Raw genomic sequence first — 15,328 nt, forward strand, 5'->3', positions numbered from 1 at the left:
AGAGGCTCCCACAGCCTCCTGGAGCCGCTGGCCCTTCCAGAGAAACCTGAAGCCTGGGGCTGGGCCAGGGATCGATGGAGTCATTTGGGGCTGAACTCTGAACCCGTTGCACCCTTTTTCATCCAAGTGAAATAATGTATTTTTTTGCTGTAACACCGATGCCGGGTTTTGCTTTGTTGCAAATAGCTGCATGGTGCGGGGCTCCTTTGGGGCTCAGGGCACTCTCCCTATGCTCCAAACGCCACCAGCGCTGATGATCAGGGTCAGATTATCCGGCTGTTGACATCAATCGTAATCTCCCCATGCTGCCTCCAAACAATTATGGGAAAGCCTTGGGTTTAACGAGAAAATGACACTGGAGACGGGTTATTGGATTTCTGTGGATTTTCCACAATCTGATGGCAGCGAGGGCTGAGTGGGGCCGGTGGAGCCACACGGGTGAATTCAGGAGCCAAAATCAACGCCAGCCCTAAGCCCATCAAGCCCATTCCTCCTGTAGGCAACATCTGCCCAGCTGCAGGATCCACTGCTGCAGGCAGGAGCCTTGTCCTGGCCAGGCAGCTGCCCGACCCTTGGGGTCCTGGGACGGAGGGGGACAGGGTGGGTGGCACCTCCCAGGCCACCAGATTGCTGGGTCTGCATTAACTGCCCCCACCGGCTTTGTAGATTAAAGAATTATGAACTCCTGAAGTTTTGCAATATTAATGACTGTAGCCATCTGTTAATCTGGCAGCCAGCAATGAGCCCATTTTTGACTTTGCTTACTCCAGTTATTAAAACTGAGTATTTTTGGTTTGGCAGGCAGCTGGAGGAGTGCGACCGCTTTGTGTCCTGGGGTAGCTGGGGAAGGACTTGCATCCCCCTGCTGATTGCTGGGGGAAGAGGACATGGATGCTGGGGATGACAAATGCTGTGCATGACCCAGGGACAGCACCAGCAAGGAGCCACCAGCCCCCACCACCTTCAGCCCAGGGAAGTGCAGGGTCTGTCCTCAGCACCAGCTGCTAATTCTGGCTCTTTGGGATGGTATTTTAGAGAACTCTGGTCTCTGGTGCGTACTCCAAAGGGATAAACTAATTTCAGAGGCTAATTAGTGTCCTTGGTAGAAGTGCTGTCAGCACTGTCCCAACCAGAGGAAGCATAATGCTGGTGCTGAGGCTGCAAACTCTATTTTTCTGTCCATATAGTTGAGATGATAAAGTTGCCCACAACTCCCATCCTCTCACCCTCATTGTCCAAACTTACCCATCATCAACCCCTTGAGCAGAGCTGGAAGAGCCATGGGGGGCTCCTGGCAGCACTAGACTTGGGGGGGGGTTGTTTATTTGTTCTTAAATATTACACCGAGAACTCCCCCCTCTGGCCTGCAAACAATTAGCTGATTAGCAATATATTTCAGAAACCCTGCCCCTAATCAGTGGTGACGCACACTCAGGTCTCCTGCCCACAGGCAGGCAGCTCCTTGGCCCGCAGGCCCATCACGCCATTAGCTGATGGCATTCCCCTTCCAGACCTCAAGAACATACAGACAGTTTCACTATTTTCAGATGAAATTTCATTTTCAATACAGGCACTTCTTTGCCAATGTTCTATTTATTGTTTGGCAGGATCAGCTGTACACACACTTGCTAAAACAGCAGAGTCCTGTTTTCTAAAATACAATATTTGGACAAGAGAGCTCTAGGCGCCCGTTTTCCTCTCCAAACCATGCATTTCCATTTTTAATGAGCTCTGCTTATCTCAATTATACCTAGAGCAAAGCAGACAAGATCAGCCTCCAGTTTACCTTTGGGGTTACACTAGTCACAGTCTCCAGGTACCAGGAAGATGTTTTCTGCTGGGGTTGACTGTAATGATGATACTTGTCTCTCCAACCTGTGTCCAAAGTGCAGATCTTCAGAGAAAGTCTTGTTCTCATACATAAAAGATTATATCATTATCTACAACATAACCCTCACCATAAGGGTTGCCATAATTCATTGCAATTCAGAAGTGGATAAATAATGAATAAATATTATATTACTTACAGTAAATAAGGAGTTCCAAGCCTTTCTTTGTGCTGGTAAATCCAGGGGTAACAAAACACCCCCCTCCCTGTGCCCTCTTGCACAGGGCACCAAACAGGGCGACAGTGAGGTCTGTGCCCAGTCCAAGTTCAGTCTGATATCAGTCAGGGGTTACTTGGGTTTGCTGTTATTGCTTTGGGGTTTGCTGTTGTCTCTTTACACCCACAGCAAAGTGACAAAGCATGATGTGACACCCTACGGATTATTTTGGGGAGCCAAGGAACCTTCAGAGCAGTCAGCTGCCCAATCCCTGCACGCTGGGAGAGCCCCAGAGCATTTCTGATATCAGGGCACAGCAGAGAACGTCGATACAGCACCTACAAAGATCAGTGTTTGCAGCCTCCTCCTCCCTTTTTATTCCCCCTCAGTCACAACATGGGTAGCATGAAATAAAGGTACAGCAACTGCTTTAAAGAAAAACAATAAAACAAAACCAACACCACCACACCACAAAAGAACCTCCAAGCCCCCTCAAAACCAAAAAACACACAAAAAATCCCTCAAAAATCCCAATCCCAGAATATCCACAAAAGAACCCCCAAACAGAACCAACAACAGATTTTTCTAGAGTTTTACTGAACATTATGTTGATTTAGATGCCTGTACACATTAGCAGAAGACTTGAATAGCATTGCTTATTTAGGACAAAAGCAGCAAAAGCCACTGAAAGCCTTGAATGTGCAAAATACAGCTCATCACATATTAGGATTTTTTTCCCCTTACTGCCAAACCAATGCAGACGGTATCGTAGCAGGCAAAGGGCAGCAACCAGCCCAGAAATATCGCTGTCTTTCTCCCTCCACAGTTCAAAAATTAACTCCTAAACCTATCATTACAATGATTTGAGAAACCCAGAGAACCGTCAGCATCAGTCTAACAGTCACCTACTGCAGAAAACAAAAGCAAAGCCCCTCAAACTAGACCTTCATTTTTATTTACAAAGAAAAGAAGCTATTTACTGCATTAAGTCTTCCTGAACCTTGTTTCTTGAAGCGAGCAAGAAAGTCTCACTTCATGTCCTTCCGTCTCAAGAGTAGCTTGTTCTTTATAACTACACAGGGTGTTTCAAAAAGATGGACCCAATCTGAAGTCTGCAATTCAACAAAATTGGGTCCATCTCTTTGAAAGACCCTGCACATTAAAAAAAGTGTGCAAACTGAGTTTATCGCACACTGTTGTACACCTGTGAAGACGCAGGTTTCTTTTTTAAATTCATTTCCTCTCTCAGCAGTTGTTATCTCGCCCACAGCGCATCTGTGCAACACAGAAGTAAAGACTTGCGGTGCTTTTCTACTTCATCTGTGTGTCTCTCCCCTCCTTCCTCCCTGGTCAGCATCGCTCTGTAGACCATTTTAAAACAAAAACCCAAAACTTAAACCCACTCCCTCTTTAAACTGCTACTTAATACATGGACCTGCAGGACAGGAAATGCCCCCAACACATCTGCTGAAATGCAGCCACTGTTCACCATCTTCACCCAGGATCTCAGTTGTGGGTTTGTCTGAAGTCAGTTTTTAGCTGAATGATTTTGGAGACGTTGACCAAAGTAAAACACGAGGGACTTCAGGAAGAGATTTCTCAGGTTAAGACAAATTGGAAAATATTCCTGAAGATTTTGCCAAATTACAGTTTTTCAAAAACGTTCATGAACTTCAAGATTTCATGATGAGTTGCAGTGCCAAGGGGCAGGTGCCTTAATCCCTGCGCAGAGGAAAATAACTAGTTAGTATACTTGCTAGTATACTTCAGTAATTTTTATAATAATGTTATAATAAATTACATTGACATATGATATATTTGATACATGATCTATTGAGTGATATATTTAAATATCTAATTGATACGTAATACAGTTGACATGTTTTGTTGTTCAGTTTTAAAACAGAGATACTCACTGCATTGTGAAAGAAATTGCAAAGATGCTTTGCCCATGGACACCTGAAAAGCAGATACAGGATCTTAATCCATTTTCTCACAAGGACAGACCTGTCCCCTGTCTCAGCCACTCTGAGGTTTGCATTACTCAAAGCTTTACAAGAAGGCTACTCCAACTATTCACCTAAACTTCAGCCCATAAGAAACAGATTCTCTTTGATAAGTGCTAGAGCATACACTGTAAAGCCTCACAAAACAAAGACAATTAATGGAATTGCAAATTTGTAAAATACAACTTAGCTCATACACAACTGAGTGAAATTGGGTATTTTACTCTCGCAGCTACACGCAGCGAAGGTTTTCACAAAGAAAGTCAACTCGCAGGTCTCTATTTCCCACATAAGACAGTCACTAAGGGGCAAACTCTCACCACTCTGCTGCCATCAGCTACGTGTGAATTTAAAGTGCCAGCGCTGGCAATTACTCTGCCTTCTGGTACACAACCACAGAGCCAATTAATTAGAAAACTACTGTGTCAATACATTAAAGTCTATCTCTCTAAAGCCTATAATGCTTCACTGCGTAACACAGAAGAGTGAGGATTATACTTATAAACAATCAGTGGTTTCAAAAGTGACACATTGGTGTTCTGTTATCATTTGTAATCTAAATAAAGCACTTGGACTTGTCCAGAATTGTTTTCCACACCCACTGAAGCTTTGTGCTGCTGCAGAGCAGGTGGTGTCTCTTCTTTTAAAATGAGGCTGAGAGGCAGAACCCTAATGCTGTCCCCAGTTTGCATTACAGTGCCTGTATGTTCCCAAATATCTGGTTTTTGGTTTGCTATGAAGTCCCAGCTAAGGTTTTTTGGTGGTTGCTGATGTCAGTGATATTTAAGTATTAGAACTAGACTGTACCACATGTCATCTTGACAACTGGTCAGGGTTGCCAAGATCAGACAACATGTTTTTTTATAACATTGGACACCATGAAGTGAAAAGGCCATTTGGTTTCAACAGGTAACACAGAAAAACCTTCATGTTGCAACACTGATGGTAGTTTTCTCTTCATTAACAGTCTTAACTGACAACTCTTGTTTTTTATTCTCCCCTGTTATTAGCAACGGTAAAGATACTGAGCATGACGGTTGTGGTAGATTTGAGATTATTTCCTTTGGCTGTGAAGTAGGTTCACACTTACATATGCAGATTCTCTGTAATAATACTCAGAGCGAAGAGGCCAATGGATTGCATCTTCTGGTATCTGCATGTCAGGAACAGGCAAAGGAATTCACCCACGTACTGGGGACCAAGGTTTTGCCACCTACGCAACAGAAAAAACACAGATATTCAGAGACAACTTTCCTATTCATTCCTAGCATTAGACCTTAGGATTATAGCTCTGCTAAACGTTACTGCTGCAGGACTACTCTTATGTTTCCACAAACAGACCTCAGGGAGCAAGTGTTTACTCACAGTTTTAGCATTGTTGCTTTCTGACGACTTAGATCTCTCAAAATCAGGTTGACAGTGCCATGGAGAACATGTTCTTCATAGGAAAGATGGTCCAATAACAGCCTCAGAGCCCAAAAGTTATTCTAGGAAGAGATAAAATAAGAGCAGTGATTTAACCTAGTTGCCAGTCATTTCTTAGAAAAATCAGAATAAATTAAAGGTCAGCAAAGCTAAAGGGGATGAAAACCAAGGTAAAAGTGTCTAAAAATCCCTACGCAGATTCTAAATTTAATTTGGTTTAATATCTTAAAACAGAAATCAATATCTAGGACTCACCCCAAAAGCCAGGGCTATCTCCAAGAAGGAATTCAAGTATGGAAGGTCACAAAAGAGCATCTGTTGTATTGCTTGTACTGCAAGAATAAGACAAGCCTCATGGTGCAACTACAGGAAGAGATATCAAGAAAAAGAGACATATTTAAAAGACACTTTCCCACTACTTGTATATCATACCCAGTCAAATCAGCACCAAGTTACTACATCCCAGTCAAACAGGTTGGATGTCAGACACGACATCCAAAGGATATCATGAAGACCAAAAGAAGGGGGAATAAAACAGGTACTTTTATTTAAATGGCATATTTCTCCTGGTGATCTCAAAATCCTCCCAGAAACATGAAGTCTCACACCCTCACAGAAGCAGAATTAAGTGAAAAAAAAACTTCTTGCCCAGTAGTTGCTTATTTGTAGAGTCAACTAAATCTAATTTTCTCAAAATAGGTAAAAAAGAATAAAATGCAAAATACATTTCAAGCCATCTTTAAACATGTTCCACTACACTTGAAACCAACGTTCAAAACAAGTTGAGAAATTCTGGGCTATTTTGAGTTTTGAGACAAACCCAGTGCCAAGTCTTAAAGGACAGCCTGCAGTTTGACTCCAACACAAGAACAGCCCAGGAAAGTTAAAAGAAGATCAGTTATTGCCAACCCTCCCACTTTATAAACTTAGACAGCGCTGAAATAAGGCTTGTCCTAGGTTGAAGATTGCATCAGACCAGAACTACCCTCAGACTTTTCTTAACTTCTGACAGCACAGGCTACAGCAGATAAGAACAGCCTCTGCCAATTCCAACCCCAAATCTTCAAACTTCCTCTTAAAAGCTTTTGAAAATAATCCCAGTGTTTTCAATACTGCTGTATCTTCATGCACAATAAAACAAAGGGTAAGTTTCCTTATCACTGTGTGTACACTTACTTGAGGAGAGAAAATAGTAGGTGGTAAAGAAACATTAATTTTTGCCTTCAGCTCCTCCAAAAGGCCGCCGCTGGCAGCAAGCACCCTCTGCAACACAAGCCATGAGTAAGGGGAAGGGTGTCCAAGATGGTTCTTTAACATGCTTTTACTTCTATTTTTCAGCATTTTCTTTTACAGATGAAGTTGACTGTTCAACATCATACTCAAGGATTAAGTTGAGGCGCTACAGCACTAACGAAACCACATCACATAACCTCTTCATTTCCACCTCCTGTGCTTAGCAGATCAGTTACTTCTGTTCTTGTTAAGAAAATACCCAGATACTGATTCTTTAGGACTATCTGAACACATTTTTCTTAAACTGCTTTTCTATCCACCCTGTCATCTGATCCACCTCAACATTAAAAGATACAGAATCAGCATTAGGCATTGAGCTGCAAGCAGAATTAATCTGCTTACTGTTGTATTTAACGCTCCTGAATCACAACATCCTGCAAAGTGCAAACACCACAGGAGTATTTGATGAGGCACTGTCAAGTTAACCTTAGGATTTAGAGGAAGAAACCAATGCCCAAATCAAATGAAATCTTGTCTAAACCCAAGACACCAGATTCGCCCATTTCACAGCATGTTTCCCTTACCCTTTGGAAGTCCAGTGGTGGTTCTTTCAGGGATAGAGGATGTAGGTGCCCACTTTTTTCCAGCAAACTGCTACTGCCCAAGATCATGATGAGGGAACTCCAGCATTTGGCCTGAAACACAGCAGAACATTTATAAATAAAGTCAAATCTGTTCACAGAGATGTGAAATATTCAAACAGAAAAGGGTTTGATAGTAAATCCTTTCATTGGAGAAGTAGCTAGGCTGGATGAGTAATATATACAAACACTTGATGGGCCACAGAAACAGAGTGTTAAACCAGACTCACATTCCTGTACAGTGACACATTGCTGTAAAGGAGCTTGAGTGCCTGCTTAATTAGAACACCGTCCTTCAAAGGAGATCCTGCAAGAAATAAAAATCGAAAACATATCTTATATTCCCTGAAAACTATAGAGTGTGAACACAAGCAAAATATTAACTTAGTTACAGATATGCTTCAACAGAAGCCTAACAAAAAAAAAAGTGAGCGTGTACAGTTATTTTACAATTTTTTTTTGTAGGCTGTGAATAGAAAAACCAACATCAACTGTAAAATGCTATTCTGGAAAGCTACAAAGAACTGAATACAATTTAGACTAAGCCATCACAGGACAAAATCCTCATTATGTGCATCACAGCACAGTACAGTGTGACACACTATCACTATCTCATACCTCTAAGAATTCTACTAGCAGCTGAATATCTCCAAAACAAATCTTTCATTTCAGAATACACCTTGACAAGTAGCACACAGATAGGTGACCACCGTTATCAGTGGCTGAAATAACAACATGAAGTAATAAACAAATCATTAAACCCTTACCATAACGCTCAGCCACACGCTGCCATCAGCAAGGCTGTGATGTAACAGAGCTTTGTGTTTCCTTTCAGTGAGTATTTTGTGTGAAGTGTACTAAACAAATCCATGCTCAAATACAAAAACATTCTTCCTGCCTAGAATTACGGACTGTGCTTTAGTCCAGACAATTTATAGCTGGCTTCAGAGTCCCTCAGAATACGATTAGATTTAATGCTAAGGTAATAGCTGTAGTTAATTAAGGTTCTAAACATATGTAAGCAAGAAATCAGACTTGCCAACTGTAATCCAGGGTCCAGCATCCAGCATATCCTTTCCAGCAGGGACACTGCCTGTTCGGAACATCTTCAGGTAGAGCTCAAACTGGAACGGCACCACCCGGCAGGCGGGACAGCAGGCCAGGCTGCCCACTGGGAACAACAGCGAGTGTGCGGCCGCGAGGAGGTCTCCGCTTTTACACAAGTAGAATGGAATTTTATCTTGAAGGTCTACTAGCCTGGAAAGAAAGAACAGATTAATATTTGAGTCTCATTAGCATGAAAGTTTTACAGTATGTATGTATAGATGTGATTATGCTTGACTGCTAGTAAAGCTGAAGTTGGTGGCAATGCTGTAGTACCTTCACTTGGCAAACAGCTCCCAAAAATCCTACTCCTTTTCATTCCACCAGTTCATTACACATTCAAGAAACAGATTGGGACATAATCTTAAGACAAAGAAGCAACTAAAAAAATTTTTAAAAGCCATTTACCCTTTGGTATCATTGCACTTGACAGCTCTCAGGTAGCGAACAACTTCTTTATAGCTGGGGACAAAAAAAGAGAGGGTAAGCAGAAGAGGAAGGATTGCAAAACTATATACAGCTCAATCAAATATTTACTACCATTAACAAAGCAAATCAGTAGATCTTCCCACAACAGCACAGAAATACAACTGGCAGAAAGAGACAGTTGGAAGTTCCAATAAGTTATCCATGGATTATCTCTGTTCTCTGGTAAAATAAAACAGGAGGTTTCCTTTACATTTACATTCCTTTACAAGTGAACTGTCTTCTTTTGAATAGACTTCCAAAGACCAGAACACACTTTTTTTGCTGTCTTGCAACTAGTCAGCCTTTGATGAACAGAATTTGTTTTAAACATCAACATCTAAAACCTACTGGGGTTATGGAAACAAAGGAATTATCCACTTCAACATTCTTTTCTGGTTCTGAAGTGTTCAAAGGGCTTGATACTGCTTTGAAAAACTTCAAAAAGCCACTGGCCTTGTTGGTAAGTGACTGGCATGAACAGCTTCAAATGTGTCTTTGTTTTGTAGGTTTTCCCATTATACAAAACTTCTGCAGATTTTAGGAAAACAGCACACTGCAAAATGTAAAACTTGGGTTCATAAAATGAAAAACGCTAAACCAAACTGATCTTACTTCTCTTTGTCTACCAATTTCTTCACTCGAGCCTCTATAACAGGGAATGCTTCCCACAGACGCATTTTTCTTCCTTTCTGTGTTCTCTGACCAGTGATGTTCTGGCCTTTTAAAACTGTGGTCAGTAACATATCGTCCCATGGTACAACATTCAAGCTGAAAGTACAAAAATAAAGTCATAGTTAAGTGTGCTTTGCTGGTACTCCTCACTTTATTTCCTTTAAGTAACATGAAGATTTACCAATAAAACATCTTGAGGTTTACAACTGACTTCTAAGGGGGAAAAAAACAATATATGGACAACAATTTAGCCCATAACATCAAACAACTTCTATAAGGAGAGGAGAAATTCAAAGCAGCCAATACTGAAATCTTCCTATAAAACACTCACACGTAACACTATGAGTGAAAAATACAACTCTATACAGCTGTTTTCAAATCAGGCAACTGTATAAACAAATATTCTGTAAACAAAACCCGAAGAACATACCTATTTGAGAAGCCAAAACAGTGACATGGAAGCGAGATGGACTGAAAGAAATTAACAAATTTTTCATACAAATTTTTTGGAAAGTCACACAACACCAGCATCCTCTGAAGTTGTGTTGTGATCCTGTGTATTGAAAAGAAGAAAAATCTCTTAAAATCAGTGAATTACTACTACATTGTTGCATACTTTTTAATTCTACAGAAAACTATTCTATGGAAATTTGGGGCTTTTTTGGTTAAGTGTCAGACAGTTTGGATCTATATTTAAATTCATGCTTTGAGATTTGTAGTCAATAACGGTATTGCTCTTTTATTTTTAAACTCCGGTAAAAACAAGCTTCTGTGGTCTTCAGTTTGAAAACAAAGCTCCCCAGTGAGCAGATGCGAGAAACACGTGGTGAGCCCAGCAAACCAACTGAGCTCCTGGCGGCTTCACAGCCAGCAAAACCACCTCTGTCTTCACTGAAAACTGGAGATAATGCACCAGAGAAGAGTTTAGTCTTTCAAAATTGGGGGAGGGTGGCCAAAAAAATTCCTTTTCCTGCTTTTTGAAGAAATTAAAATTTCAATAATAGTAATTTAAAATTAAAACTAATGCAGGATTTAGGTTATGTCTGTCATTAGTTTCAAATGAGAGGTGAGAATATATAATTGTTTTTGAGTGCTCCTGAAAAAAAGTTAATTCTTAACTCATTAACCTTCTGTTACAAGTGATTTTTGGGTTAAAGGTGAAAAACATAGCTAAAATGAGAAAGGAATTACACCAAGTGAGCCAGATGTCCTCATTCCACAGCCTCTGGGGGACTTCACTGTGTCACATCCCTGAGCACTCGGTCCCAGAGGAGCCCTGCATGGCTGCTGCTTTCATCTTTCACACACACTATGTACTCTGGGGCTTACTAAGGAGCTTTTGATGCCAGAACCATCAGATTATACACCTGTGCAAAGTTCACTGTTTTAAGGGCTAAAGCATTCACTATTTCACTTATACCTTTGAATAGAAGTGATTTGAAATGCATTTTAAAGGCAAACAGATGGTTTGCGGCCAGAAGCCCTCCCATCGCCATCTCACCGTGTAATAAGACAAGTCTCACCTTTGCAGCAGACAAGGGACAGCAATCTTTAACGAAGCCGTGTGACCAAGGTTCTGCCAGCTTCTAAGAGGGGAGGAAAAAAAAGCACTAATTAACATTTGATTGATTTTTCCTGCCCTTTCCCCTTCTCTATTCTAAACTGTTTAAGAACACACTTTTTTTCTTAAAAAGCATTGGGAGCTTTTGAGGAGCAAACGAAGGTGGCAGCCTAGATGTGGAACTGGTACTTACAGAGCAGGGTCTTTATGGAGTGCAATCTCTTTCGCTGCTCCCAAATACATGACAGCAGCAGCCTTGGGACTCTCCTGTTCTGCCTGATTTAAAAATCTTGTTACCAGCGCAAAAACTCCAGAATACCTGAGAAAGTTCAAGTTGTCCATAAGATAAAGTATCTGCAATGACGTACTTTGTCATCAAATGGCAATTATGACCATTCTACAGATTGAGAGCAAATTGACAGGCCTTTCCTTGAAAAACATTTCTAAGATAGTGACAGGGTATTTGCACAACCGTTACTTTAATCATTTTACAGGCACATAACACCGAGTAAAAGCCAAACCCCATCCTACAAACCAAATCAGTAAAAATATCAGCTTTACTTTCATGCTTTCCCAGGCTATAATAATGAGGCCTATTATCAAGTGCCTTAGTATAGCACAAGAGATGTACCTAAAGTCATATTTAAGACATATTTAAGGAGGTATTTAAGGGGATGTTTAAACTACATCCAAGTGCAATTTAATAGCTTGCTGGCCAAGTAAGTTTTCTCAACCAAGTTTCTGCTATATCAGGTGCCACGATTCTGAATATCACTTGAGTAAAGGAAAGCAAGCCTGCATAGACCAGCAGGTACTGCTAGTAGACAAGTTCTGCTTTCACTTACTTGTATACAACCTCTGTGTTGCGCGATCTGCAGATATTGCACTGCCCAGCAGGCAGTTTGGGGGGACAAATGCATTCGTGTTGAGTGGGAGGAATTTTTTCTCCAACCAGATACTTATTATATTCCACAGAAAGTTCCTGGATAAATTTTATTAGAAGACTTCCTAAGAGAGCAGACAGACGGGAAGCTGTTAGTATAATAATTATTTTTTTCCTCTTCCAAAACTAAAAGAAACAGGAAGACGATCATTTTACAATCCTATGTAAAATATTTAGCAAGTTACGTTCAATTGTACTGGCCAGGAAAGCTTTGTTGCTCCTTCCAGAGGAAGGAAAGCAGGAAAGCACAAAAACTGGACCTGCAGACTGGGCTCTGGTCTGAGTATGGCCAAGAAGGAGAGCAGCAACAGTAACCTACTGCCTTAAAAACTCCCCAAGCCCTCGCAAGGAAAGCTGTGGACCAGACAAACTGTCTATGAAGCCACAGGCTGAGCGGTCATGGTGAGGCACGGATCTCCCGGGCCAGCCTGCGAGCAGAACACTTACCACCGTGCCGAAGGTCCGCATCAATATCCGTGAGCTCCAAATTGAACATCACGAGAACACCAGCCAAGGCAAAGTCACGCTGGTCCTTCCAGAATTTGCTTTTGTTGTGTGCGTTGCAGTGACAGAGGGAAGAGGTTGTCCAGTTTTGGCACTATTTCATGAAACGTGAAAAAACAGGGAAATGTTTTTGTTTGTTTTGCTTTGTTTTTGTTTTCTTTCTTCTACTCTAGTTGATCAAGTCAAAACTTAGTTCCACTGAATGAAGGACTACAATTCATTTTATCCTTTACCCATCTAGGCAAAGCCACAGTGAAGTATTTTGACAGTTGGAGAAATAGGCCAATATGGCAATAACTTGATATCGTGGCTAACAATAAAATTAAAAAAGCCCGTAGTACTTCACCATAATTCCTGAAAACCTTCCAGAGACACTTCAGGCCGGTGCCCTCCCCACTGTAAATCAGTAATGGAGCACTGGCTTTGCATGTTCACCCAAACTTTGCTCACAGTTCAAGCTTCCCTCAGTTTTAAGAAAAAAAACAAACCAACCTTACACACCCAATTCCCTGCACTCCAAGTTAGGACAGTCTAAATGTCTGAATTTCTCTAGTGTAGCGAGCAGCAGTCTGAGTAATTTGACTCTATGACACACACTGTGTGCCTAAAGCAAACAGAGGGACATTTGCTTACACCAAGTGAACGTCGACTCCAACAACTGCTGGACTACTAAAAATAAACCCAGACAGTGACCGCATTTTTAGCAGCACTGTGAAGCAGACTGATATCAACATTTAGGAGAGGAACTGCTAAAATAATCAAATTTCATGTATCCTTTATTCTTTTAGTGTGCTTAAGAATGATTTATTTTGAACAGACTGCTGAATAATTTAGTTTACTCAAAGTTGTGCATTTCTTGATTACAGCTCTTCTTACCTCAGCAGCGAGTTTGTCACAAATGTAGCAGTAGCACTGATCACAAATATCAGCATTTTTTCCAAGGGGTGAGCAGGTATCACATTCTGTTCGCCTACAAAGTTAAAAAACAGAAGGTTCTTTATGAAACAAGTTACGCTCTTATCCAATTCTGCTTCTGCTTTCAGCTGGTAAAAAGCTAACGGGGTTACTTGACAAAATGGACAAAATCTGTAAAGTGAAACCCCTGTGCTATCCTCCACATCACTGAACGTACTCGAACAGGTGTATTGTACAGTCATATCTTGCATGAGGCATCACATTTGCTTGTTTACAGAAAGTCACCATCAGTTCACATTCCTCATCCACAACTTCTTCAGATTTCTCCTCTTCCAGGGCAGACTTCTCTGTAGAGAACAGAATATGTGGTGTAAGTCAGTATAAAGGTAACTATGACTTCATTACAAATTCAGCCACCTATTGACATTTTCTTTATAAAAACACTTTACGCATAAGTTTTTCTTATGATTTCATATGGTACCAATAAGAATGGTACAGTGGTCTACGACAAAAAACTGTCACACTATCACAACAGAGATAATGTAATCAGAAAGGATTCCATTGACATTGAAAAGCTCCAGGCTCAGCTAAGTTTGTAATATTCTGAAACCACACAGCAAAGTTCAGTACAGTACGCAGGTAAATCGTGCCATCAAAGAAATCACCAAAGTTACGGAATAATTGAGGTCCCTCCCGGTTTTATTTATTTTTGAAGTGCTTTGTTTTCTTAGCAGCATAAAGACACATTTCAAACATATTGTATAATAATTTAGTTTGACTTCAAACGTTCTTCACAGAACTTCATCAACACCAAGTGCACAGTGCTCACCCAGCGGGTCAACTACCAGAACTGAACTCCCCAGTGTGTTCTCAGCTTCATCATCGCTGATCAGGATCACGCTCTGTTCTTCCTCTTCTCCTTTCGATGGCCCCATGGTTACTGAACTCCGAAAGAAAGGAACGGTTTGGCAGCAAACGGGACACAAAGTTCACGCTTCTAAGGTTCCTTTCCTCAGGAAGGGAAGCAAAGGGCTCCTCCAAGACCCAAACTCCTCATCTGTGTTGAGCGAGTTACACTAGGGACAGTAATGTTTGATCTTTGTCGCAGCCAGCAGCTCAAAAGACCTTGAAGGTTCCATGCAGAGTTGAGAGAAATCTAAAAAACAAGGAGGTGGGAACAAATAAATAAATCTGCTATTTCTATGGTGGGTTTGGTGGGACCAACTCTGAAAGAACCAACTAATGATGACAACAATGGTTCACAATAATTCTGCCACCCCTTGCTCAACGTGCCCCACGCAGACCCTACTCCCTTCCCAGGCTCAAAAATCGCACCCCAACTACCCCCACTCCTCACACCACTGCCCCATTATCCTGCCCAACCACAAGACTCGCCCCCTCCCCATTCCAAGGGCCACGGATGCCTCCCAGCCCCGGCCCAACCGCCCCCTCCCCTCGGCTCTAACCGTCCCCAAATCGCCCCCCCCAGCCCTCGGGCCCCACACCGCCCTCTCCAACCCCTGCTCCCCGCCGCTCCCCGCCGCTCCCCTCACCGCCCGGCCCCACTCCCGTTCCACCGCTCCCGCCGCCGTCGAACCGCTCGCTGCCGCCACTTTTTGAGCGAACTAAGTACTTCCGAGGCGGTGACCCCGGAAAGGGCCCGTGCACTGACGCCATCCGCACTACTTCCGCCCTGGCAGCTTGGTGGGAGAGCTGTGGTGGGGCCGCCATATTTGGTGAGGGCAGAGGGGGTCGTGCGCCTCACGCCTGCGGGGCACAGGGCCTGGTGCGGGCGCGGCTCCTGCAGTACT

The 15,328-nt window shown here is 42.1% G+C and overlaps 1 protein-coding gene across 1 annotated transcript; it reads right to left on the bottom strand.

The window, feature by feature from the left end:
- Positions 1-2,398: 2,398 nt before the first annotated feature.
- On the bottom strand, positions 2,399-15,155 carry LOC136108560 (uncharacterized). The gene is made up of 20 exons (XM_065850440.2): positions 15,071-15,155; positions 14,347-14,673; positions 13,735-13,864; positions 13,479-13,572; positions 12,546-12,696; positions 12,001-12,163; positions 11,349-11,474; positions 11,118-11,180; positions 10,025-10,147; positions 9,535-9,690; positions 8,863-8,916; positions 8,390-8,607; positions 7,581-7,657; positions 7,294-7,404; positions 6,653-6,739; positions 5,732-5,839; positions 5,417-5,538; positions 5,142-5,264; positions 3,962-4,004; positions 2,399-3,767 (listed from the first exon to the last, which is right to left on the bottom strand). Exons 2-20 carry the CDS (start codon positions 14,450-14,452, stop codon positions 3,690-3,692), a joined length of 2,133 nt encoding a protein of 710 aa, XP_065706512.1. The 5' UTR covers positions 14,453-14,673; positions 15,071-15,155; the 3' UTR covers positions 2,399-3,689.
- Between the last annotated feature and the right edge of the window lie 173 nt (positions 15,156-15,328).

Source organism: Patagioenas fasciata, chromosome 15, assembly GCF_037038585.1.
Source record: "Patagioenas fasciata isolate bPatFas1 chromosome 15, bPatFas1.hap1, whole genome shotgun sequence".
Lineage (NCBI taxonomy): Eukaryota > Metazoa > Chordata > Aves > Columbiformes > Columbidae > Patagioenas > Patagioenas fasciata.